Source organism: Schistocerca americana, chromosome X (genome assembly GCF_021461395.2).
Source record: "Schistocerca americana isolate TAMUIC-IGC-003095 chromosome X, iqSchAmer2.1, whole genome shotgun sequence".
In the NCBI taxonomy this organism is placed as follows: Eukaryota; Metazoa; Arthropoda; class Insecta; order Orthoptera; family Acrididae; genus Schistocerca; species Schistocerca americana.
In genome coordinates, this window is record NC_060130.1 from 366,867,752 (window position 1) to 366,895,689 (window position 27,938).

The 27,938-nt window shown below is 45.8% G+C and overlaps 1 protein-coding gene across 2 annotated transcripts in view; it reads left to right on the forward strand.

Annotated features, from left to right (window-relative positions):
• The window catches only part of LOC124554861 (GTPase-activating protein and VPS9 domain-containing protein 1), a 345,101-nt gene that overhangs the window by 33,761 nt on the left and 283,402 nt on the right, over positions 1 to 27,938 (forward strand). For both annotated transcript variants that reach the window (XM_047128529.1, XM_047128530.1), the window contains exon 2: positions 21,521 to 21,629. In XM_047128529.1, coding sequence (XP_046984485.1) covers positions 21,521 to 21,629 — 109 coding nt within the window. The remainder of the gene's footprint in view (positions 1 to 21,520; positions 21,630 to 27,938) is intronic.

Sequence of the window (27,938 nt, forward strand, 5' to 3'; positions counted from 1 at the left end):
CTTGTACATAAACAATGTTGTAGTGCTGTCTATCGTACAATAGGGAGTTAAATGAATGGGCTACAATGGTCAAGCAGATCTTCATAAGCTACACATTTCTGTAGTTGGTGCTAAGGAACGCTAGAGGTGGTGTAAAGAGTGATGCCTGGACAGTGGGTAACTGGAAACAAGTGATTTGGAGTGGTGAATGACACCGTATCCTGCGGCAATCCGATGGAAGGGTCTGAGTTTGGCAAATGCCTGAAAAATGTTGTTTGTAATTGGGTGTAGTGCCAGCATGAAGTATGGAAGAGGTGATGGTATGGTATGGGGTTGCTTTTTGTGGTTAGGGCACCTTATTGTGCTCAAGAAAATGCTAAATGCAGAAGGGTAAAAACACATTATACAGCATTACATAATGCATACAGTTGAGGAACATTTAGTAGGATATGACTGTCCAGCATCACAGTATACCCCATTGTAAAGCACCATCTGTGAAGCAGTGGTTTATGGACAACTACATTCTTTAGATGCTGTTTAAAGTCTTGAACATGGTTGAAGGCCTTGAGTTGGTCACACCAGGGTGCACCATCTTTGGAATGAGTTAAAATGTTGACTTTGCTCCAGACGCCAACCTCCAACACCACTACCTCCTGTAGTTTTGGCTGTTGAGGAAGAATGGGCTACAATACCTCCATAGACATTTAGGCACCTCACTGAAAGTATCCTCATACCAATGTCCATTAATAGTTGCTTGGATGCTATTGAAGTAGTGTATGCAGTATCCACATATTTGTTTCAAAGATAGAAAATTTAAAAATTATGGTGGTTGTGCCAAATAAAAATAGCTCCACTGTTGGGAAGACCTCAGTGAGGAGAAAGCTAAAGGTGAAAGGGCTATCTTTGTACATTATGTAGACAGTCCCTTACCCTCACCCCTACCCCAAGGGGATCCACAACTCTTTTGTGGATACATGCATGGCGAGCACGGGACCCCGAGCTAGTGCGGGTCTCTTTCCTTTCTGGGCTGTGTACCTTCCTTTTCCACATCCTTCCCCATCCCCCCCCCCCCCCCCCCCCCCCACTTCCACCTCTTCCATTCCCCTTCTCCCCCTATGGGAGTATGTTTCGTGCCTACGTCTGGAGACAGACGCTTGTAACTGTAAGACAGTCTCTCTCCTTTTCTTTCTATGCTGGAAAGTCTCTGTCCTCCCTTGGTCCTCTTTTCCTTGTCCCTTATCTTTACCCTTTTCTCCGCTGTGGCATTTGAGACCTCTCTTCTTTCCATTTCTTTGTTCCTCCTTTTCTCTTTCTTTCCTCTCTGTGCGTGTCTGAAGGCCGACCCACGCATTCCCGCCCGTAACCGGTGACGGGGTAACACGTAATTCCCCCTCCCGGGTTGACAGGTAGGACACGTACTTACCTGCAAGTAACGACCAGGCCCAGGGGGGGGGGACCTTCCAAATGTGCCGATTGGTCCCTCCGTCCGTTTCTCAGGAGGTGTGACCTGAGGTGTGAACAATCACCTAAGGCGGGAGTGCCTTCAGAGAGGGCCCCCACAAGGAAGGAGTGCGCGCGCCATCGGAGATGCCGGTAATCATGGGGGATACTTCCGCAATGGTTTCCTCTGTGTCTACAATTTCTGCTCACAAGTGAAAGTTAAATGAGACTCAGCCACAGACAATTCTTCCATCCTTGCCACAGTTCCTTGTTGTTTCTCGATCGGACGAAGGTCAAGACTTCTCTGCAGTCAACCCTTTCATTATTCAGAAAGGTGTCGGCACAATTGCAGGTCCTGTAAAGTCTTGTTCCTGATTACAAAATGGCAACTTTTTGTTAGAAACAGTCAGTGCCCTCCAGGCACAAAAATTGGTGCGAACCTCACTGCTACAGACCTTCCCTGTCAAGGTGGAAGCGCACAGCACTTTAAATTCATCACGCGGGGTGGTTTATACATGCTCACTCAACAGATTGTCCAACGAGGAAATTCAAAACTACCTTTCTGACCAGGGTGTAACAGCTTTACATCGAGTAATGAAAAGGATTGACACGGACTTGGTTCCAACCTGTACTATCTTCTTGACATTTGACAGAGTTCAACTTCCATCGAACATTAAAGTTCGCCCTTACATTCCCAACCCTACGAGTTGCTATCGGTGTCAGCAGTTTAATCATACCAGCCAGCCGTGTTCCAATCTGGCCAAATGCGTTATATGTGGCAAGGAGGCCCGTGAGGGTGCTTGTCCACCTTCATCCCCTCATTGCATCGACTGTATGGGTGACCATGCTGCTTCCCCTAGAGATTGCCGTATTTTCAAAGATGAACGGCTTATTAAGGAAATCAGAGTGAAGGAAGAGGTGTCTAGATTTGCTGCTCGTAAGTTATTCGCCAGTCGAAAGCCCACTGTGCCTCCACCAGGTAAATATAGCACTGTCCTTGCATCTCCTTGGCCTGCTAAGGAGGCAGCCATGCAGACTTGTGATCTCACCTTTAGTGCCACGGTTGTCAGATCGGCCAGTGCAAAGATTGCCTGTTCAACCTCCCCATTATCACCTGCTCACTCTACGGCTCACCCTTCATCAGCTTAAGAAGGCTCATAAGAAACCAATTTCCTCTCCTCCTCCACCACAGTGTGTCTCAACTACAGCGCCACCTGGCGGTAACCACCCTCGGCCGTCTACCGTGTCGCCAAGGCGCACTGCTGGCAGCCGATCGCTGGTGACAGGAGCTGCCCCCGAACAACCTATGGATCAGGATCTTCTGCCTTTGGCTGAATGCCGTTCCACGCTGTCAGCCGCAAGCTCTCAGCAGTCGTTGAGTTTAGAGCAACCGTGGTAAAATTCTTCCCTTTTCTGTCCACCCTATGTCAATTATCCACTGGAATATCTGTGGCATTAGAGCCAATTGGAATGAATTGTTGATCACCTTACGATCCTACTCGCCAGTCATCTTCTGTCTTCAGGAAACAAAGCTGCGTCCCCACAATCGCTTTGTTTTCCTTCATTTTCAGTCAGTCCGGTTTGATCTCCCCTCTGTTGATGGCACTCCAGCACATGGGGGGAGGGGGACTTACGATTCTTCTCCAAGATACTGCCCATTATCACCCAATCCCCTTAAACAGTTCCTTCCAAGCTGTTGCTGTCAGTCTTTCCCTTTCTGGATACACCTTCTCTCTTTGTACCGTATTCATTCCATCGTCCACCCCGATGGCAAGAGCTGATCTCCTTCATCCCCTTGGTCAGCTCCCGCCCCCCTGTTTGCTGGTTGGGGACTTCAATGCCCACCACCCGCTGTGGGGATCTCCGTGTCCTTGTCCACGAGGCTCCCTATTGGTTGACGTCTTCCACCAAGCGGATCTTCTTTGTCTCAACATTGGGGAACCTACAGTTTTATCTGCCTCCACGACGAATTTCTCTCATTTGGACCTTTCGGTCAGTACTGTTCAGCTAGCTTGGTGCTTTCAATTGGTGGCTCTTGCTGATACACACTCGAGTGACCATTTTCCATGTGTCCTCCATTTGCAGCTACAACTGCCACCTATGCGCCCGAGACGCTGGAAGTTTGCCCAAGCCGATTGGACACTTTTTTTGTCTCTAGCGACATTTGATGACCTTCACTTTCCTTGTGTCAACGATCAGGTCACTCAAGTTACAGAAGTTATTCTTACAGCCACGGAACGTTCAATACCTCGCACCTCCGATTTGCCCTGGCACCCCCCAGTTCCTTGGTGGAACAATGCGTGCCATGACGCAATACGTGAGCGGTGCTGTGCTCTTTGCGTTTCTGCCACCATCCTACTTTGCCCAACTGTGTCCGCTATAAGCAGTTAAGTTTGCGACGCTGTTGCGTCATCCGCGATAGCAAGAAGGCAAGCTGGAACTTCTTTATTAGCTCTTGTAACACTCCACTCCCCCCTCAGAAGTTTGGAGTCACGTTCGACAGTTATCTGGCGCACTTAGTTTCAGCTTGATTTCTGGGTTCACTGTCGCGCATCGTACCTAAGTGGATCCCATCGCAATTTCTATCACATTGGGTCAACACTTTGCTGAAATTTTGAGCTCTTTAAATTACCCGCCAGCGTTTCTCCCGAAGAAACATGCAGCGGAAGTGCAACCTCTTACTTTCTCCTCTCAAAGCAGTGAAAGCTATAATACTGTTTTCTCCATGCGGGAACTCCAACACACTCTCTCTTCTTCTCACTCTTCTGCCCCAGGACCAGATGGTATCCACATCCAAATGTTGCCGTATTTATCATACCATAGTTTGCGTTGCCTCCTTCGCCTCTATAATCGAATTTGGAGCAACAGTACTTTTCCCAGAAGGCGGCGGAAGCTATCGTTGTTTCTGTTCCAAAACCTAGAAAGGACAAACATCTTCCTTCTAGCTATCGCTCCATTTCTCTCACGAGTAGTGTATGTAAGGTTTTGGAGTGTATGGTGAATTGCCGTTTAGCCTGGTGGCTGGTACTCCCAAAGCCTTTTAACACCTGCCCAATGCGGCTTCCGAAAGCATTGTTCTGCAGTTGACCATCTTGTTGCTCTCTCCACTTATATCATGAACAATTTTCTGAGGAAACGGCAAACGGTAGCAATATTTTTTTGATCTGGAGAGAGCATACAATACCTGTTGGAGGACAGGCATCCTCCGCACACTGTTCTCTTGGGGCTTTTGAGGTTGGCTGCCCCTTTTTATTCACGAATTTATGGCAGAGCGCACATTTAAAGTGCGGGTGAACACTACTCTCTCCCGTACTTTCTCCCAAGAAAACGGGGTACCCCATGGCTCCATGCTTAGTGTTGTACTGTTTGCCATCACCATAAATCCAATTATGGATTGTCTCCTTCCCGATGTCTCGGGCTCCCTCTTTGTGGACGATTTTGCGATTTACTACAGCTCTCAACAGACCAGCCTTCTTGAATGACGTCTTAAAGGATGTCTCAATCGCCTCCACTCTTGGAGCATCGAAACCAGCTTCTGCATTTCTCCCAGTAAGACTGGTTGTGTCAGTTTTTGGCGTCGTACGGAGTTTCTTCCGCCTTCCCTACATCTAGGCCCTTTCGACCTTCCGTTCACGGACGTCGCTAAATTCTTGGGTCTCATGTTTGACAGAAAACTGTGCTGGTCCTCCCACGTTTCCTATCTTTCGGCTCGCTGTCTTCGATCCATCAACACTCTCTGTGTTCTGAATACTGAGTGGTCCTTCTCCGCCTCTATCACACCTTAGTGCGCTTGAAATTGGACTATGGAAGCATAGTTTACTCCTCTGCTCGGCCATCTATTCTTCGGCGTCTTGGCTCTGTCCACCACCGCGGATTGCGTTCACCGTTTGAAGCTTTTTACACCGGCCTTGTGGAGAGCCTTTATGCTGAGACTGCTGACCCTCCACTGTCCAATCGGCGAGCTGTCCTGAGTAGTTATGCTAGCCATCTGTCTTCCATGCCTGCTAATCCGGCCCATGACCTTTTTTTTGATGCCCCCTTGGATTTAGGGTATGTAGGCTGCCCTTCCTCTCTACTACCACCGGGAGTTCACTTCCATCAAATACTACATTCTCTTTCCTTCCACTTTCCTAAAACTTTCCCCCCAGGGGGTCCACAACTCTTTCGTGGATACGTGCGTGGCGAGCACGGGGCCCCGAGCCATTGCAGCCTTCTTTCTCTCCCGGGCTGCATTTCCTTTCCCTTCCCCTCCTTTCCCCTCCATACCCCTTTCCCCTCGCCCTCTCCTCTCCCTCTATTGGTGTCCTTGCTTATGTTGGCCCCCGCTATCCTCCTGGTTCTGTTGGTTTTACACTCTGGCTTTGTTGCGTAATCATCTCCTCCTTTTGGCATTCCTTGGTCCCCCTCTGGGGTTTGACCTCCATTCCAAAATTTCTCTTCCGTAGTGTGAGCCATTTGGGGAAGAGCACCTTACCTAGTGTCTCCGACGTGTGCCCTCCTAGTATATTCCACCTTTTCTTCTACGTCGTTGTCTGATGCTAGGGTGCATAGCCAGCACGGTAGCCAGCCCGTGTGGTGGGGTCGCTATGTACCCTTTTGGTTGAGCCCCCTGAACACACAGGGATCACACTTCTGATACCTGAGCTGTGACCTCCTCATGCATGCCTTGGAGTGGTTGCTCGTCATCCTGGAGCATCGGAACTCCCGGCAATGGCCGCCGTGCCAGACGGCCCTTGCTGTGGCTGGGTGGCGCCCGTGAGGAGAGCCCCTGATCGGAGTGGGTGGTATCAGGGCGGACGCTATGCAGATGAAACGCATAAGGGTCCAAACCTCTGGCCGCTCTTCTGCGGCCGTCTCTCTGCGTGGTACTGATTCCTCAAGTGCTGCTTCTCTTGCCCCTTCGGCCTTCCCTTCCGTGGCTACCCCCTGGGAGGAGGGTCAGGCCCGTCGTCTAGGGGCAAAACCTTTCCCCCGTTATCTAGTTTGCACCAGGACTGATGGAGATACTTTCACCAGTGTCAAACCTTTATTCTTTGTGGAACACATTGAAGACAAGTTCGGCGAAGTGGACTCCCTGAGCAAGATGCGGTCGGGTTCATTACTGATAAAAACTGCTTCGGCTGCCCAATCTGCGGCCCTTCGTGCCTGTACCCATCTTGGCACAATTCCCGTGTCCATTACCCCTCACCAGTCTCTAAATATGGTACAAGGTGTGATTTTTCACAGAGACCTCATCCTTCAAACTGATGAGGAACTTCGGGACAATCTCGGACGGCGGGGTGTTCACTTTGTTCGGCGTGTTCAGAAGGGTCCTAAAGATAATCGTATTGATACTGGTGCCTTTATCCTGGCCTTTGAAGGGGATACCCTTCCTGAGAAAGTTAAGATTATGGTCTATCGCTGTGATGTGAAGCCGTACATCCCACCTCTTATGCGGTGTTTTAAGTGCTTGCGTTTTGGCCACATGTCTTCTCGCTGTACCCAGGACCCTCTCTGTGGTGACTGTGGACGTCCACTCCATGAGGGGAGTCCCTGTGTTCCCCCTCCTGTATGTGTAAATTGTCATGGTAGTCATTCTCCACGTTCAGCAGATTGCCCAGTCTATAAGAAAGAAAAAAAGATACAGGAGTATAAGTCTCTTGATCGTTTAAGCTACACAGAGGCCCGTAAGAAATATGCACGATTGCACCCTGTGTCCATGACATCTAGTTACGCCTTGGTTACATCTTCATCCCTTCCTCCCCCTTCCTTACCCCCGTCCCGGACCCCTCTCCTTCCCCCCTCCCCTGCGGCTCCCACACCTTCTCCTCTGGGCGCCGCTCCCCCTCCCCAGCCGGAGAAGTGTCCCACTCCTTCGGTGTCTGCCGGTCAAGGGCGCCTCTCCCGGGATGCCCCTTCCCGGCACCTTCCAGGTCAAAGGTCTGCTGCAGCGCGGCGACCGCGAGAGCCGCGGTCTATCGGCCCCCAGGTCGCCCGGTCTCTTTCTGTTCCTGATCTTGCTGCAGCTGGCTCCATTATGCCACACAGCCCTCCTCGATCTCAGCCTGAAAAGAAGAAGAAACATAAGTCCCGGGACAAAGAGCCTCTGGTGTCACCGGAGGTCCCTTCCCCGGCTTCACAACCGGATTCTGACCTGTCGTTTATGGATGTCGCCCCCTCCTTGTCGGTGACGGGTGGGGACCCGGCGGTATGACTGGTTTTAGCGTGTTCCGCCCTCATTTAACCCATCATTCTGTTCTTCTCCAATGGAATTGTAATGGCTACTATCGTCACCTTCCGGAATTGAAATCCCTTCTTTCGTCCTCCTCAGCAGCTTGTGTGGTTCTCCAGGAATCTCATTTTACTGATGCTCACTCACCGACCCTCCGTGGGTTCCGTGTTTTCTGTCGAAATCGGGTCGGACCCTTGCGGGCTTCTGGTGGCGTTTGTACGTTGGTCCGTACAGACATTGCTAGCACGTGGATTCCTCTCCAAACTACATTGGAAGCAGTTGCTGTTAGGGTCCATCTAGACTATGTGGTCACAGTATGCAATCTTTATCTCCCTCCTGACAGGACTCTTACACCTGCTGCCTTAACCACCCTTCTTCAGCAACTTCCTCCTCCCTTCCTCCTCCTTGGGGATTTTAATGCTCATCATCCTTTGTGGGGCAGTGCCTTTCCATCTAGACGAGGTCTTCTTATCGACCAATTTATTGCAGACCACGACCTGTGCCTTCTTAATGATGGCTCCCCTACTCATTTCAGTGCTGGTCATGGTACCTTTTCTGCCATTGATCTTTCTCTTTCTTCTCCCTCTCTCCTCCCTTCATTACACTGGTCGCCACACGACGACCTTTGTGATAGTGACCATTTCCCGTTGATTATCACGCTCCCTTCCCGCTCCCCGATGGAGAGGTTACCTCGTTGGTCTTTCCACCGCGCCGATTGGCCTCTATATACTGCACAGGTCGAGTTTTCTCCCTCTTTGTCGGGTTGTATTGATGACGTCCTACGTGACGTGTCTGACGCGATTGTTCGCGCTGCTAACCTTGCTGTCCCGCGCTCATCTGGACAATTTCGTCGTCGGCAAGTCCCGTGGTGGAGTACGGCCATTGCCATTGCCATCCGTGATCGCCGTCGAGCTTTGCAACACTTTAAGAGGCACCCATCTGTAGCCAGCCTTTCTACCTTTAAGCGCCTTCGCGCTAAAGCCCGTTATTTAATCAAACAGAGCAGGCGGATATGTTGGGAACGATTCGTTTCTTCCCTTGGTTCCACTGTCCCTTTGTCACGGGTATGGGCTACACTTCGTTCTCTCCAAGGTTGCCATCGGCAGTCCACCCTCCCAGGCCTTCACCTCCCAGATGGCATTTGTACGGACCCATTAGTTCTTGCAGAACATCTTGCGACCCATTTTGCAGTGGCATCAGCGTCGGCCTCCTATCCAGCTGCTTTCCTTCATCAAAAACAGCAGGCTGAAGCTGTCACCTTATGTTTCACCACTTGTGAGTCAGAATCATACAACGAACCTTTCACTGAATGGGAATTTCTTTCTGCTCTATCTGCTTCTCATGATACGGCTCCTGGCCCAGATTCCATTCATAACCAGCTGCTTCAACATCTCAGTGCTCCACAACGGCACCATCTTCTTCGGGTGTTTAACCGTATCTGGCTCCAGGGTGACTTCCCTTCTCAGTGGAGGGATAGCATTGTGGTTCCTGTCCTTAAGCCTGGTCAGAACCCCCTATCTGTTGACAGCTATCGGCCAATTAGTTTGACCAATGTTGGTTGTAAGTTACTTGAACGGCTGGTAGCCCGTCGGCTCACTTGGGTCCTCGAATCTCGGGATCTATTGTCCCCTTACCAGTGTGGCTTTCGAGAGGGACGATCTCCAATCGATCATTTGCTTCGCTTGGAATCCGCAGTTCGGCAGGCTTTTTCCCAGCGCCGCCATTTGGTTGCAGTGTTTTTTGACCTTCGCAAGGCCTATGACACGGCCTGGCGCCATCACATCTTACTAACCCTTCATCAGTGGGGTCTTCGGGGCCCACTCCCGATTTTTATCCGCCAGTTCCTGATCCATCGGTCATTCAGAGTTCGAGTTGGTACTGCTTTTAGTTCTCCACGGACCCAGGAGACGGGCATCCCACAGGGTTCTGTCTCGAGTGTCCTTCTTTTCCTCATTGCTATCGATGGACTTGTGGCCTCTGTCGGTCCCTTGGTCGCCCCTGCCCTGTATGTGGATGATTTCTGCATTTGGGTTAGTTCCTCCTCGATGCCATCTGCAGAACGGCAGCTCCAGGTGGCTATACGGCGTGCCTCTGCATGGACCCTCTCCCACGGGTTTCAATTCTCTCCTTTAAAATCGCAGGTGGTCCACTTCTGTCGCCGTACTACGGTCCACCCTGATCCAGAGCTCTATCTCGCTGCACAAAGATTGCCTGTGGTTCCACAGTTTCGTTTCCTAGGTCTTCTTTTCGACAACAAGCTCACTTGGCTGCCCCATATCAGACTCCTGAAGGTAGGATGTTTCCGTAAACTCAATGTCCTTCGCTTCCTTGCCCACTCCTCCTGGGGTGCGGACCGTTCCCTCCTCCTCCGTCTTTATCGTGCTCTAGTTCTGTCACGTTTGGACTATGGTTGTCAAGTTTATGGTTCAGCTGCTCCTTCCACGCTGCACGTGCTGGATCCAGTCCACCATCGTGGTATCTGTTTGGCCACCGGTGCCTTCCCTACTAGCCCTGTTGATAGTCTCCTGGTTGAAGCTGGGATCCCCCCCCTTTCTGTTCAACGGTCCCAGCTTTTGGTGTCTTATGCCCTTACTATCCGTTCTTCTCCTGCTCATCCTTCCTATTCTATCCTATTCCCAGACCATGGACGTCGCCCGCCTGACTCCCGCCCTCGGGCGGGTTTACCGGTTGGGCTGCGCCTTGCGTCTCTTACCCGTGATTTTCGGCTTCCTTCTTTGTCCTGTCTTCCTCGCTCCCTCCCCTCCACCCCTCCTTGGTTAGTTCCTCGGCCTCGACTTCGGATGGATCTCCGCCGCGGACCGAAAGATTCCATCCCCCCGGTGGTGTTCCGTACCTTTTTCCGCCAAATTTTATGGGAGTTTCGGGATGCTGTTATTTTTTACACTGATGGCTCTAAATCTGCTGATCATGTTGGGTATGCCTTCACGTCCTCTGTTGGAACGGAAAATCATCTGCTGCCACCTACATGTGGGGTGTTTACTGCGGAATTGATGGCAATTTCCCGGGCCCTTACCTTTATTAAACAATCCCAACACAACCGCGTTTTGTTATGTACGGACTCGATGAGTGGCCTTCTTGCTATTGACCGGTGTTTTTCGCGCCATCCCTTGGTCTCTGCCATCCATGACCATCTCGCTGATCTTCACCGTGCTGCTTGTTCCATTGACTTCTTATGGGTCCCGGGCCATGTGGGTATCCCGGGTAATGAGCTCGCTGATCGTTTGGCTGGGGGAGCAGTTACTTACCCCCCCCCCCCCCGTTTTCCGTAACCCCTCCTGCAGCGGATTTACGGCTTCACATCAAATCCCACTTTGCACAGTCATGGGCCAATTCTTGGGAGGCTACTCCACTGTCTAATAAACTTCGTGCCATTAAGGTGAATACAGGCCCATGGCGTTCTTCCTTTAGCCTCTCCCGCAAGGACTCGACCACACTGTGTCGTCTCCGCATTGGCCATACCAGGCTGACCCATGGTTTCCTTTTGCGTGATGAGCCACCCCCGCTATGTGGTTGTGGAGCCTTCCAGTCAGTGGCCCACATTTTGGTTGAATGCCCCCTTCTTTTGGCTCTGCGTGCTAAGTACAGACTCCCCCACACTTTACCTTTGATGTTGGCTGATGATTCCCGGATGGTCTCTCTGGTTCTAGGTTTCCTCCGGGAGAGTGGTTTTTATTCTCAGTTTTAAAGTTTTTAATCTCCCTCTGGTGTTGGGGCAGGGCGGTGAGTGTTTGGGTGTCTCCCACTGTAGGCAGTGTTCAGAGATTCCCGATTCACCTCCCTGACCGGAATCCTCTTTTCTTTCCCTTTTACTCTGTTTTTACCCCTTCTTTTTAAGGCTTGGTTAGTTTTTCTATTCCCATACGTACTTTCTGCATTATAGCAGTTGTACCTTTTAAGTCACAGGTGGTCTTGCCTATGCTGTTTCAGCATAGTGTTGGGTTCGTTCTCTTGCCAACTTCCCTCATTTGTTTTTACTAATGACAACGTGACTGCCCTTTTACGTTTCCCCTTTATCCGTTTTATTTTTCTGACTATACTGAGATGTCCCGTTAGCAGAATGGAGTCTATTTGAAACAAGGGACTGATGACCTTGCTGTTTGGTCCCTTTAACCTCAAACAACCAACCAACCAACCAACCTAAAACTTTCTTGACAACTGGGGGTACAGCACTGTCTTGGCCCCGCCCTCGTACCTGCCAGCTCCGTGACCTTTGTCAGCTTCCCAAGGTTGGTACCCCTTCTCTCGTTTATCATCGGGCATTTGCTGCTCTGTGCGCACAAATGAAGGATGCCACATTTATTTACACTGATAGCTCAAAAACATCATTTGGTGTTGGGAGTGTCTATATTGTTGGCGACACCCCTAATCAATTTCGGCTTCCTGACCAGTGTTCGGTTTTTACTGGGGAGCTTTATGCTGTTCTCCAGGCTGTCCAATATATCCGTCGCCATCAGCGGATACAGTATATTATATGCTCAGATTCGTTCAGCTCTTTACCCTGTCCACCCTCTGGTCCACCAGATTCAGGACTGCCTCCACTTGCTCCACTTGGGGGGGCATCTCTGTGGGATTCCTCTGGATCCCAGGACATGTTGGTATCCATGGAAACGAGGCGGCTGATATAGCGACCAAGGCTGCAGTCTCTCTTCTTCCGCCAGCTATTTGCATGATTCCGTTCGCCGATCTGCGGAGTGTTTCATGTCGTCGTGTTGCTCTTTTATGGCATGCACATTGGTCTACACTTCCCAATAATAAATTGCGGGGTGTGAAAGCTCTTCCCTGTGCTTGGACCTCTTCCTCCCGAACTAGTCATCTGGAGGAGGTAATTTTAACTAGACTCCGGATAGGGCACTGTGTTTTTAGCCATCGACATCTTTTAAGTGGCAATCCTCCCCTGCTTTGTCTCCACTGCTCTCGACTGTGGACGGTGAGACACCTTTTGCTTGGGTGCCCCTATTTTACTTCGCTACGCGCCCGTCTACAGCTATCGCCTGATGTATCTTCCATTTTAGCAGATGACATGCGCTCCACCGATCCCTTCCTCGAGTTTATTAGTGTCAGTGAGATGACGTCGGTCATTTGAAGCTCTTTTTGGGGAAAACAACCTCCCCTCTATAGTTATTTCTAAACTTTCATTCTGTTTTTTTGTTTCCCCACTTTTTGAGTTTCGCTCCCATTGCTGCTGATTTCCACCTTCTTTTTTTTTTTTTTTTTTTTTTTTTTTTTTTTTTTTTTTTTTTTTTTTTTTTTTACCTAAGCCACAGACCATGCGCTAATGACTGTAGCAGTTTTGCGCCCTAAAACCATAACGAAAAAAAACCACCCCTCTCCCTCAAAACCAACTTACAAAAAATTTCCATATCATTGCATGTGCATCATAAAGGGTCATTCTGTGTCAAATCACCCAGGTCATATCACCCACCATTTTAGATTTTCATTAAAATTTGCTTATATAATACAAGAATTTGTGCAAATTTTTCTGGCTCGGACTAAAACTTCTTTTTGTATTGAATTTTCAATGTAGTGATGTTCTGATAATTTGGTTCTATGAGAATGTCCATTCAAAGTGATACTTACCTACAGAAATACTTACGCAGTAATATTCTCTGAATGGACACACAAATAAGTTGTAAATCAAAATGTTTTACTATGAGGAGAAAAGGGTCATGACAAGTAAGTTCATTCAGGCCTGACACCCACTACCTAAGAATTTTACAAAACTCTTTTTAATTGTTACTTTTGTTTAGTAATAACAATTGTATAACTCCTTTGACATATTTCATATAGTTTTTGAAGAGGAAAAAATGGTGAAGTTTTTAAATAGCGTATGTGAATGCCATGGCTGAAGCTTCGCATTTGGATTGCATTACTGGAGGGGGTAAAGCACAACTTGGTTTATTTTCAACACTTTACTATCATTTTTTCCCCCAAATACCAGAAAAAGGGTGTATTTTTAATGGGAAAGGAATTTTAAATAGCTGTGCTTAACTTCTGGGTATATAGAAAATTAACTTAAGTTGTTATGGCCCCTAACAATGATTTCTTAAATAAGCAAAATATTTTCAGGCACATCTGTTATCAGGCAATTTTTTTTTTAAATCGAGACTCATGTATGGTATGATGTGATTACCAACAAAAATATGCATGGGTTTTGATGGAGATGGGATCTCATTTATATATTACAGTATTTCATCTTGTTTAGAAGGTCATTTAAAACACATTGTCAGTCGGCATAAGCTTTAGTGAATTTGTCTCATGCTTTGTTAAAATAATAGAAGTATAGAGCCGGAAGTTATAATTTTAATATTTTCTTTACTAATATTAGCTTTATTCAGGGGCACCAAATGAGTGTGTGTCAATAACAGTTGTTCTAAGTAGACAAATGTTTAAGTTTAAAATATACATATTACATAATTTTTTCCAAATTTTTTCTGCTTTTTTTATTGAAATTTCATTAATTTGTTATATTTCTGTCATGATGAGCTTGTTTTAGCATTTGTGTAACATTCAAGTGATCGTATATGTTAGTATTTACTTGTTTTATGTCTTGGATGTTACGACATATACTACATATTTCTTCTTGGAGTGCTGTAGTGATGATCTCTCAGTGCTATTGGTCATGTTTATAACAGTATTATAAATGTGACCAATAACACTGAGAGAGAATCACAGGATGCAATATGCAATATATGTCACAACACAAAAACCAGTAACTACTAACATATACTATTACTTGAAAATGGAAAAAATGTGGAAGCAAGCTCATTGTGATAAACATATATACAGTTAATAAAGTGTCAATAAAAAAAGCAGCAAAAACTTGGAAAAAATTTATTTAATATGTTGTTCTTTGACCTAATATGTACTGTGGGCCCATCAAAAAGGAAACTTTTGGATTTAAAATGTACATGTTCAGGGTTGAAGATCCTTGAAGTTCTCAGGTGAAAGTTTTAATAGTGCCTCTGTTTTTAATCCACTGTGACAAATTCAGTTCTGTTAACTTCACATTATTCTAATTAAAGTAATACATTCTTCCTCATGTGCTTGATCCAGGTACACCAACACAACATGAAATCCAGAATGAGATTTTCACTCTGCAGCGGAGTGTGCGCTGATATGAAACTTTCTGACAGCAGAAGTAAAGCTGTGAGTATCGGGCGTGAGTCGTGCTTCGGTAGCTCAGATGGTAGAGCACTTGCCCGCGAAAGGCAAAGGTCCCGAGTTCGAGTCGCGGTCGGGCACACAGTTTTAATCTGTCAGGAAGTTTCACAACATGAAATGTTTTCCAGTGACACAAAACAGTTCAAAAGAATGACACTACTGTGTGCAGGGAGAAAGTAATTCAGCATCTCCTTCCTTAGCACACACATTCTGGATGAAGGCAAAGTATCACCTGTCATCATATATAGCTGCTGCAAGAGAGTTTTGTTGAGGAAATGTACATTTCCATTGTGAATCATTTACATAGAATGGAAAAATCAAGGAAGGCTTTTCAGAACAAGTTACTCTTCTAATTTCTAGTGAATCACAGGAAAGTGTTTTGTAATTGTGAAATTTCCTGGTGCCAGGTATTGTGTAAGTTGTCAAAAATTTGTTCTTGAGATTCTTGTGTAGGAAATCTACATTGATTTCATCTAAAAAGTGGTGGGGGAAAGGGGAAAAATTTTCAGTATTAACCTTGCAGGAACTGTAAACAGTATATGCAGTTGTTATTTGTACATCCTCTAGTTGAATACTAGCTTTTCTCAATACGTGTTTTACAGTTCCTCCCAATCCATCACACGCAGATTTAATATGGCTAGTAACAAAAAAAAGGGATGTTCGTCAATAGAAAATAACTTTTGTGTTCCCACTATTATTTGAAGCTTTTCTATTTTTATATTGAGTGCTGCATCCATGAGTGAAACAATGCGGTTTCTTTACTTGTGGGTAATGTTTAGCCAAACATTTCTTTCTGAGCAGCATTTGCAAATCCTACATCATGCTAAATACCATCAGCTGCAAAGCAGTGGTTTACTGTTACCAATTTACTTTCTTCATTTATCACATAAACTTCTTCATTTATCACATAAACACAAACAGGATGGTTAGCACAGCTGCTTGTTGTGCAGTGCTAACTTTGGATATAATTCTGGATTACAAAACTGTAGTTTTCAGCAAAGTTCATTAACATAATTGCCTTTTCTGAGGTTAAATTTTCTTTCAAACTTTTCTGGGATCTTACCTGACACTTAGATGTAAATGAGTGTGGTTTAAGTACCTGTGATTTTGCTACCAAGTCAGTTTAGTCACATGACAATTCCTCATCACTGGGGCAATGACCACAGTGATTAAATATACAGTCATAGTTTTCGGTGTCACATACAATAAATTTTTATAAGTTATTTGTGTTTCTGTAATGTTTTCCACTTCCAAAAGCACTTTTACATTTTGGTGAATACCACAAACACACACCAAATGAGAGCCTGCAGAACCAGATGAAATACACCAGTTTGGTCTTAGTGAACAAAATTTAGAAATACAAATGTTAATGTGTGGGCTCTCCTGTTTCAAACAAGAATATAGTTGCCTTAGGTTGCAAAGGATTTCTTTTTTTGCATATACACATTTTTCTGAATGCTAATTTGTCTCCTAATAACACTTGAGTATGCTAATCATTTCGGTAAAAATTAGTGACAAGTGATAACTTTATCAGTCATCGTTTTACCTCTTTTGGGCTTAGAAATTGACATAATACCCACTTCTGTTTCCAGTTTCCTAGCTTGCTGTACTTCATGCTCACTGACATTGAATTCTGATGTTATTTTCTTTCGCCTGAGAGAGTATCTAAAGTTCCGACTTGATTTTTTTCCGATCACCTAGAGTAGCCACTTTCTCTTTCATTAACAATATCATGGCATCAGAATCTTTGGCTTTCTTAACAATTCCATCATCTAATTTATTTTCCCTGACAGGAACTTCAACACTGTAATCTAATGCTCAGTACACTTTCTTCCCCCAAGACATGCTTTGCTTTTTATAGCTTAAATTTGCCACATAAGGCCTTGCTGTGATTTGGAATGGAATTAAGTTTCAAAGGAGAACACCTCAAATAATCTAAAGTTTTATTTGCATCCTGCATACTTTAACTTTTTAGTACTGACTTATGAAATGTTGCTTCAGGGTCATATAGATTCTTCTAGCACTTAACATCTTGGGCAAAGCCAAACTTACTAACCTCAAGGATATTTTTTGTAACTTTCTGTCTGTCTACTAAGTTTCTCAGTTGAGTGTCCATTGCACAAACAGCGTGATCGAGGTGGTCCCATAGATTCTCAATTTTGTTGGAATCGGGAATTTGGTGGCTAGTGGACTACAGTAAATTCATCGTCGAGCTCTTCTAAGAACGTGAGTTCACTATGAGCTGTGTGACACGTTGCATTGTGGTGCTTGTAGATGCCATCATACCAAGGAAAAACAGACTGCATGCAGGGATGGACATGGTCCCCAAGGATAGATTCATACTTGGGCTGATCCATTGTGTCCTCCAGAATGACAAGATCACCCAGAGAATTCCACAAAAGCATTCACCAGTCCGTAACACTCCCTCCTCTAGCCTGGACCCTTCCTACGAACCAGTGGCCATCTGCCCAATGGAACATAAAACATGATTCATCTGAAAAGGCTACATGTCGCCACTCAGTGGGCGTCCAGGTGCAGTATTGGTGTGCAAATTCCAGCCTTCACCGCTGATGGATAGCAGTAAGCCTGGATGCATGAACCATGTTTGCTTTGGAGGCCCGTATGCAGCAATGTTCACTGAGCAGTTGTTGAGAAGACACATTTGGTAGCCACTTTTCTCATCTGAACAGTCAGTTGCTTAACAGTTGAACATCTATTCATCCAGACACAACTCCTGAGCCTTCATTCACTCCTGTCATGTATGGCTCCTGGTGTACCATAGTTGCTTTGGAGCAGAGTTTAAGTAGCATGATTTTCCCATACACAGTATACTTTGACCACAGCTTCATGTGAACAGTTTATAAACTTTAGCATTTTGTAAATGCTTCCACATTTCATCCAGAAGCTAACGATCATTCTCCTTTGGATGGCTGATCAATTGCTCCATTTCTGCATTACGACAATGAATGCACTGTTTTCTGGATCCCCCCCCCCCCCTCCCCCAACACACTTTATTTACCTTCTACTGCTAGCACTGCCGCCGCCACCTGCCATCTGTGAACGGTTATTGTACATTGACATTGGCGACAGTCACATTAATGTGACTGGACTGTGGATGACCTGTCTCACAGAAAGCCAGAGAGAAATGATTGATGCGTGCCAGTGATTCCAGTGATTGTTGCGTTGTTTTCATGGCTGTACAAGTTCCAAGGAAGCTAGTGGAGGTACACGGCACACTTTCTTATCGCTGTGAGCCAGTGGTTAGCTACAAAGATAAATAACGATATAATTTCAGAAATTACTAAATTAATAAAATGGGATAAATTTTCACACTTAAAAATAATTTGGCTGTCTAAAATACTGATATTTAAATATGCTTATTTGACACCCCTGCGTCTGAGGCAGTAGGTGTCAGGCCGGGAAGAACTTAGTGAGAATGGCCCTTTCTTCATCACCGTAAAAAGTGTTTTGATGTACAGTTTATGTGTGTGCCCATTCGTAGATAACCCATCAATATTTTTGTTTGATTAGAAAGATTGCAGTCTTGGGAATCATTTTAGAGGACTGGGTTGTGAACTTAAGGGGGGGGGGGGGGGGGACTTGCAAAAGTAGTCAGTTTTCCAAACTAGTGTAGCTCCAAGAATAAAGAGTTGTAAGCCCATGTAATGCTTACCATCTTCTAACAGATCTTTTAGGAACATTTTGATGTAGGAACCCCAGCTTTTGGTCTCTCACCTTTTTCTGAATTGTATTTTGTGTTGCAAGTGAAATGAAATGAAGCGTGTTAATTGTTTGTACATAGAATGGGTACACATATTTCAAAATAAAAACAAAATGGAAGTTTGATTTTTTTCATAAAGTTATTAATACTACTATGTTTAAAGTAGACCATAATTCTTTTTAAAAGATGTTGCTGCCATAAATTATGATTCAAAAACATTTTAATAATGATTATCAAACATTTCAGTAATTAGCACATAATTTTTCTTTAAAAAGTCTTTAATGTTCAAATGTAAGTCATAAAGAATAGTGTACTTTTTAGTTAGCTATGTTGTAAGACAATGTACACAATTTCATAAATATTTTCAACATTTCGCGGCCCTGTCAGCAACTGTATAAATATTAATTTTAATTTTAAAAACCAACAGCCTCAGTTGCAAAGTTTACCTAGATTTCAGTTGGGATAACCCAACCTTCTTCAGAATACAAGTAACTACCGTTTGTCCATAGTGGACATCGTCAAGCTAAAACTACAAATCCATAAATTATCGTCAGACTGTAAAAACTTTTCTGAAACTGCCTAGGCCCCACTTCGCGACGGAGTTCCAGTACAGCACTTGTGGCTGCCGCATCGCATTCACGAAGTGGGGCCGAGGCAGTTTCAGATAAGTTTTTACAGTCTGACGATAATTTATGGATTTGTAGTTTTAGCTTGACGATGTCCACTATGGATAAACGGTAGTTACTTTTATTCTGAAGAAGGTTGGGTTATCCTGACTGAAACGTAGGTAAATCTAGGTAAACTTTGCAACTGAGGCCGTTGGTTTTTAAAATTAATACACAATTTCAGCCTTCTGTCATAAATAGTTTTTAACCAATGTGTACCAGAAAATAAAAAAAGTGAACTTCTGGAAAATTTAACTTAAAGTTGAAGCTTGTTGGTCTGCCTACCCTGCCCAACACTAATGCATCCGAGCCCCATATTTCTTGTTTCTGGTGTTCTTCTCCCTCTCGTTTTTTTTTTTTTTTCAGACTACTACTTATTCCTGCTTCTTTTGTGGCTGCCAACACTGATTTCTCTGCTTCAGTATCTCCTGCTGTCAATGGCAATTGTAGCCCTTTGCATATTTAGTGTACCAGGCACTCCCATCATTTATATCACACTGACCCTCAATGCTGCACCATCATTAGAACATGGCAGTGCATCCAGCAAACGTATTTTCAAAAAATTTTGTCCTACTAGAACAGTTTTTTGTATCTGTTCTCATACACAACTGTTAAATCTCCCATTGTGTTTTGAGTCGTACTGCATAATTACTTCCTTAATAATCTTGTGCCACTAAGACATTAGAGGCGAAAAAACAAAAAATGCAAGTGAGAACAAAATTCTGTTTTTAACAGAGCTGTCTGTGTGTCATGTGAGCAGAACTTAAAAATTCCTATAATTTTGGGCATTTCTTCGGAACAGTCTCCTTAAAGTAAATTTTTTTCTTGTTCAGAAATCTACAGATAATTTTTTAAGGTAAAAATTAAAAAAATCGATTTTTTGACAGTTATTCAAGTACTAGTCCCCTTCATTCTCTACCATTGATCTCTCATCATTTTTCACTAATTAGTGCTGCTTAGTGGTAGGTGGTCAAAATGTACCCTTCAGCAACCACCAAATTAGCTCTCTGTCTTCCAAGAGGAACAATGCTAAAAATGAAAGCCACCTTGATGGATGCTCAAGAAGCCAAACTGGTTATTATATTTGAAAATTTGAGAAAGTTTCCTTGTATGGGTGGATCATGTTGATAGCACAGTACCTGCTACTGCCTCTGAGGCATCCACCCCAGTCTTCGGCTACCCTTTTGGTGTTAGGAGCTAGTGAGTACTCTGTGGAGATTTAGATGCTATGTACCTGCAGAGAAATTTACTTCAGTTTTGGCAATGAGAACAAATGTTGCTAAATTTATAAGGAGCAAGATGAAAATGTGTTCCTCAAAATCATTAACCTTTCAACTTAATCTGATAAGGTAGTACAGTACTGCTGAGAAGGATGGGTGACAATCCTCCATGATGTAAATTTTGACTGGTTGCTTAATGGTGGGAATTAAAAATTTTAGTTCAGCATGCAGATTTTTTGCCTAGATTGATATTGAGTGTAATTTATCATCTGTACCATACCTGAGATGGCAGAAGACAGTCTTAGAGCTGGCATTAATTAAAGCTGGAGAACAACATGTAGATGATAATTACAAGAAGATAGAACAAACAAGATATCCCTAACAAAATGGGAAAATAATTGAAGTTTGTGGCCTTTACAGTAAATGTGTGAATAGTTAAGATTCAGTGTGTGTGTGTTGTGTGAGTGAGCTCGAGGAAATGGAGTGGAAAGCCCAAAGAGAATAAGTTGTGTGTGCAAAATACACACACACACAAATATGTAAGTAATTTATAAACAAAAAGTTACTGCCATGAAGTTATTGAGACACTGACACATGAGTTGTGGTATTATGCGTGTCTCTGTGTAATTAAGAGCTATTGTCATAAGTCAGCCTGAATCATAAACATGAACTTCCTAGTTCAGACAAAGGTGGGAGTGTTTAAATTAAAATTGCAATAAAGAACAGACAGATAAATGTGTGACGGTTCACATGTTAATTTACACGTTTTCTGGAGTACACTATTATCGTTTTTTGTTTGAGGTATATTTATGACATGGGATTCTTCATTTTTGTGTGTGTGTTTCAGCATGGTTTATGAATAAATTAATTCCCCTTCTGTTTTAGGGTCCCAAAGAAGTAACATTTAATTGTGCAAGCATGACATTCTCTTGTTTTGCTGTTAAAAACACAGTAGTTATTCTGAGAAATTTTTGATTGGTGCACATAATTTTTGTAATAACATTGTATACCAAATTGAACATTGATTCTCCTTGTAATGCTGGTAATTAACAGTTGTGACAATTTCATATAAATTTCAATGTTTTCAATTCCTTTGTTCTAGTGCAATGGGCTCATTAAGATGGGACATAGTGGACTTATCTGGAAGGCTTTGTCAAGAACGTCTATATGTGGCTGCAGAACAACATCACCTGCAGGCATTGAATGAAGATGTGAGTCTTATTGCTGTTATTATTTAACTATTTTCTTGAAGATCCATTATGTATGAAATAAAACCTGTTTCTTAGCAGGCAGGATATTCTGAATAATCTCATGCATCACTTAGTTACCAATAGCTAATTAACAATAGCCTATATCTAGCTGTTATGAACATACTGTATTGATACTGATACTGGTTGGGACACTGATAAGGTGATAGTCAAGCAGATTGTGGAAATACAATTGCCGGTCCTGCTAGGTACAATGGTTTGGTAAAATTTGTTAAGTGGTATGAAATCTAAGGAGACCAGCAGTACCTAAGAAGAAACATTAATAAACTGAAACAAATGCAATAATCACTACAGACGATGGGCCCAGAACATGTTCACTATGTTGATAAAGGCAATGGCAACTTGGTGCATCCCCAAAAGTGTTTTTAGTAACAATGTTATCCACATTGCTTACCCTTTCTGTACCAGGAAAGGGCTATACAGGTTTAACATATTCTCCACAGTCCAGATTTACATTGATTGAAGCCTAATGATAATTCTTACAATGCATGGATTTTGAGAGTGTCTTTAACTTCACCCCTGGAATGAGGGCATGGTGTCCTTGAAGAAGCCACTCACTGTAAAGCTGTTACAGGGGAGCCTTAAATGGTCTATTCACAACATCTAATACTTGAAGTTGTGAGGTCATGCCACCAGGAATTATTACCGGATTTGTACGAATCTTTGCTATCAGATCGTTAATTTTCTGGCTGAGGTGGACTGAAAATGTTGTTGCTGGATTCTTTCAGGGGACTTTACGCAAAATACATTGTGTTCTGTTCCAAACAACATTGTCATTCATTCCTTTTCTTAGCATCTATAGGCAGTTTTTGTTTCAGTATCATTTTCCTGTGAAGTATCATGTATGGGAGGATCTCCCTTCCATCTGCTGGTGCACCCACCATTCCTGTTATTCTGGTCCTTTCATTGCCAGAACTTCTTATAGGAACACATTTAATGTATTTGATGGCATATAAAAATATACAGGCATCTGATCGGTGTTGCCCTTGTGGCCTAGCAAATATTAATGCCATTTCCTTTAATTAATTATGTGAAGCTGATACACAAGTAGTTTCTCATCTAACGCCATGGGCAGTCACTGAGCTAGCGTTCTTTTGCATCATAACATTAGCCCCGCCCTCTTTGTCATCCACACCCCACCAGCCAGTACATGCTTTGAATTCAGTGATGTGTGTTGTTGGAATTCATCATCATCTCCAGTGCCCTCATACGAATAATTTCTTTCGTAACTGGGAAGCCTTCATTACATTTTTCTTGCACATACTGAACAACCTCCTGCTACAATCGGTGAAAACTTCCCTGCTTTGGTCCCCATAAGTTTGGAATGTAGAAATGGAATTCTTTTATTTATCTGACACCCGCAGGGGCCTCAGCATTTAGTTGCTGGGTACGGGCTTGGCGACCCCGGGGTCCCTGAGCTGGGGACTGGGAAGCGCCACCAGTCCTCAATACCGTAAGCTCTGAGCGTGCTTCAACGACCACTGTAAGGCGCGACGGTGGAACGTTGTACAGTACAGAGCCCGGGGATCTTGGCTTAACTGCCTGGGTCACGAGGATGGTATAAACCTCTATAAAAGAAACCTCAATCTCAAGGTGTGCTGTGGGCCGAGGAGACGCAAGGCTGTTGAGGTAGAACAGTTGCTAGCGGGCGACCTCTGGGGAACCTGCCACCCCCTGGTTGTATTAGGCTTACCCAGGCAAACGGGGCTCTGTCTGGGTGGACATTCCTTTCCCTAGCTGCTCGTGGTACCACCATGAAAAGAAATATGAATAGTGCGCAAGCACGAGTCTCTAAGAAAGGAAAGTTCAATGCTTTACGGTATGACCCCCAATCGTTCCCTTCCCTGCCCACACCAGGGGAGGAACGGCAGTCTAAATTACCTGGTGAGACGTATTCTCCTTGATTTCTGGTTTGCAGTCGAACAGATGGGGACTCATTTCTGACCACAAAGCCTCAGTTTTTTGCGGAAAATTTAGAGGACAAGTTTGGAGAAGTTGAGGGCATCTCTAAAATGAGGTCTGGAGCAGTCATACAGACACCGTCCCCAGCACAGTCATGGGCACTGCTTGCTTGTGACAAGCTCGGTGATGTTGCAGTCTCCATTATGCCTCATAAGAGCCTCAATATGGTTCAGGGACTTATTTTTCATCGTGACCTGTTGTTGCAGTCCGACGACGAGCTCCGTGCAAATCTGAAACGCCGTTGTGTCCACTTTATACGATGTGTCTTCAGGAGACCTAAAGATAGTAGGATCGCCACCTGGCTTTTGAGCGAGACGCCCTGCCCGAGAAGGTCTAGGTGATGATATATCCATGTGATGTTAAGTCTTACGTCCCTCCTCCCATGCACTGCTTTAAGTGCTGGAGGCTTGGGCTTATGTCATCGAGTTGTGACGCCAACCTTCCTGTCGGGATTGTGGCCGTGCCTCCCACCCCAACGTCCCGTGTTCACCGCCCTGTTTGTGTCAACTGCGGACAGAAACATTCACCTTGCTCGTAGGACTGCGTGGTTTATCAAAAAGAATGGAAGATTATGGAGTATAAGACCTTGGACAGGCTCACTTACACAGAGGCTAAACGCAAGTACGACTGACTTCACCCTGTGCGTATTTCATCGACGTTTGCTGCAGCAGCTTCAATGTTGCCATCCCTGGCGACGAGCCCCCAAGCTCAGCCGCTTTTTGTGGTCCCTCCAGCCCGGCCATCTATTCCTGCCCCCCAGGTAGTTGGGGGAACGCCCTGTTATCAACATCGGGAGTAACAACCCCTCCTTCTTTGGGCACTTTAGTCCCCACCTCTGAGCCGGAGAAGTGCCCGCCGCCTCCAGCTCCCCTCGAGCGGAAGGGATCGCTTGGTGCCCTCCTTTCCACGGTTACTGCCGCTCCAGATGTCAGCCAGTGGCTGAAAAAGCTACCACCTGAGGGCCCTAGAGCTGCCAGGTCTTCCTCGGTCCATGAGTCTGGGTCAGGAAAGCCCACCCAGCCTGATAAACCGAAGGACAAACGGGACCCTGTCAAAAAGAAGAAAAAGCAAAAGGAGGAGGACATAGAGACTGAAAAGGAGTTCACCACTGCACCTGAAGATGATATGGAGCATCTAGCGTCCACTCAGGAGCTAGATATTGCTCGACCTGCAGCTCCTATGAAAGCTGATCAGGCTACCAATCGATGACGGCGAACGCTTCTAAGGCTTAACCTATCCCCCCCCCCCCCTCCCCCCTCCCACGGTTCTTTCGTGTATTATTCACAGTCGGATACCATTATCTTCAACGGAATTGCCGTGGTTTTTTCCACCACCTTGCTGAGTTGAAACAGCTTTTGTGCTGCTTCCCTACCACTTGTCTGGCCCTACAGAAAACCTGGTTTCCTGTTCGGCAGACCCCATCCCTCTGTGGCTACTGGGGTTACTATAAGAACCGCGTAGAATACGATAGGGTGTCTGGCTGTGTCTGTGTTTATGTTCTTGCAACTGTTCCTAGTGCCCCAGTGCCACTTCACATCGCTCTTGAGGCTGTGGCTGTTAGAATCCGGGCAGGAGTGAGCTTACCATCTGTTCCCTCTACCTTCCTCCGGATGAGGTTGTCCCTCTTGCTGACCTAGCTGCCTTGTTCGCCCAGCTCCCCCTGCCATTCGTCCTTTTGGGGGACTTTAATGCCCACCACCCTTTATGAGGTGGGGCCCAGATCTTGGGCCAGGGTAGGAACGTTGAGGCTCTCTTGGCACAGCAGGACATTTACCACATATTTTAGCTTGACTCATGGCACATACTCAGCCATTGACCTCTCTCTTAGTAACCCAGGTCTTCTTCCATACCTCAGTTGGAGGGTCCACGACGACCTCTGTGGTAGTGACCACTTTCCTATCCTGGTTTCTCTTCTTCAGTCCCAAACCCCTGACCAGCTGCCACAATGGTCTCTTCGTGGAGCTGATTGGGCAGCCTACACCTCAGCTACTATGGCCATTGCCCCGCTTCCTGGTGACATTGATTTGGCAGTGGACGAGGTCACTATGGCCATTGTTTCTGCTGCCGAGGCAACTGTCCCCTGCTTTTCAAGTACCCTAAGGCGTAAGTCAGTCCCTTGGTGGACACCAGAGATTGCATAAAAGACTTGCACCAGGCGAACGGCCTACGCGACGGGAGGCCCTAGTCACACGACATCACCAGAGATTGCAGAAGCTATCTGGGACCGCCGGCGAGCCCTGCAATGACACTGGCGTCATCCTTCCCTAGAGAATCTGGTTTCCTTTAAACGGCTGCGGGCCCGGGCTCGGCGGTTAATCCGGCAGAGCAAACAGGACTGCTGGGAACGTTATGTTGCCACCATAGGTTCTTGCACCTCCCCATCTCAGGTGTGGTCGCGGGTTCGGCGCATTTTTGGCTTTCGCCCTCATGCGTCTGTCCCTTGCCTTTCTCTCTGAGGTACACTTTGTACTGACCCAATTGCCATCGCCGAACATCTGGCAGAGTACTTCGCTCGTATTTCCGTGACAGCAGGCTACAGCGCAGAATTCCGCGCCATTAAAGAGCAGGCTGAGCGTAAGCAGTTGTCATTTTGCACACACCGTTGGGAACGATACAACGCCCCGTGTAGTGAATGGGAGTTCCAAAGTGCCCTTACAGCTTGCCCCGATACCTCTCCAGGTCCAGACCGAATTTACAACCAGTTTCTTCGCCATCTCTTGGCGCACTGACAGCATGAATTACTCGCCCTGTTTAACCACATGTGGACGGAGGGCATTTTCCCAACTCGTTGGCAGGATAGCGTTACCATCTCGGTGCTGAAACCTGGTGCAGATCTGCTGGTGGTTGATAGCTATCGCCCTATCAGCCTTACCAACGTTATGTGCAAACTCGTGGAATGGATGGTGAGTCAGCGGCTCATGTGGATCCTCGAAGCTCGGGGCCTCCTAGCCCAGCAGCGGGGGGGCTTCCGTCAGGGCCGCTCAGCGATCGACAATTTAGTCTCGCTAGAGTCGGCTATTCGTACAGCTTTTACTCGGTGAGAACATCTAGGTGCTGTTTTCTTTGACCTTCTGAAGGCGTGCGATACCACCTGGCGCCATCATATCCTCGTAACGCTGCACGAATGGGGCTTACGGGGTCCACTTCTGATTTTTCTATGGAATTTTCTCTCAAATCCCTCCTTTCGGGTTATAGTTGGCACTTACTTTAGCTCTGCTCATATTCAGGAGAACGGTGTTCCGCAGGGCTCAGTTCTCGGTGTTCTCCTCTTTTTGGTGTTGATTAATGGTCTTGTGGCTGTGGTGGGCTCATCGATCTGTTCCTTTCTATATGCTGATGACTTTTGTCTTTATTACAGTTCTCCAAGCATCAGTGTCGCTGAACGGCAGCTGCAGGGAGCTATCCGTAAGGCACATTTTTGGGCATCTGCCCATGAAAACTATGGGTTCCCAGCCTCTAAGACCCGAGTGATGCATTTCTGTAGTCGTCGAACGGCCCACCTCCGTCCAGAACTCTACTTTGCCAATGAACTCCTTCGTATTGAGGAGACACATCACTTCCTTGGCATGCTGTTTAATGCTCAGCTCACTTGGACACCTCATTTTCGCGAGCTTAAACAACGGTGCTGGCAGCACCTCAACATCCTTCGCTGCCTCAGCCACACCGTTTGGGGGCTGCACGAACAACCCTCCTACAGCTCTATAAGGCCTTGGTTCAGTCCCGTCTGGACTACGGAGCGTGGTGTACGACTCAGTAGCACCTTCAACGTTGCAGATCCTCGACCCAATTCTTCATTGTGGCGTCACACTGGCGACAGTTGCCTTCCGCACTAGTCCGGTGATTAGCCTTCTTGTAGAAGCTGGAATCCCTCCCGTACGATTCCGTCGGTAACAGTTGTTTGTGTCATACATCGCCTGCGTCCATCCCTTGCCCGAGCACCCAAACCGCAGGCTCCTTTTTCCATCTTCTGCACTCCCCTCCACACGACGGCGGCCTAGGTTGGGTCTCCCGATCGCGGTCCGCATTCGTTCACTTCTCTCATCACTTGAGTCCTTTCCCCTTCCTCCATCCTTCCGGCCCTCTTTTTCTACCCCTCCTTGGTCCCTCCCTCGCTTGCGGATTTGCTTGGATCTGTCCTGCGACTCCAAGTCATCCGTTCCACCTGCCAGTCATTGTCAACAATTCCTGGCTCTTCTTGCCTTGTTTTGCGATGCAGATGTAGTCTACACCAATGGTTTTGTGGTCGATGGACGCACTGGGTTTGCTTTCATCCACGGCAATTACGTTGAG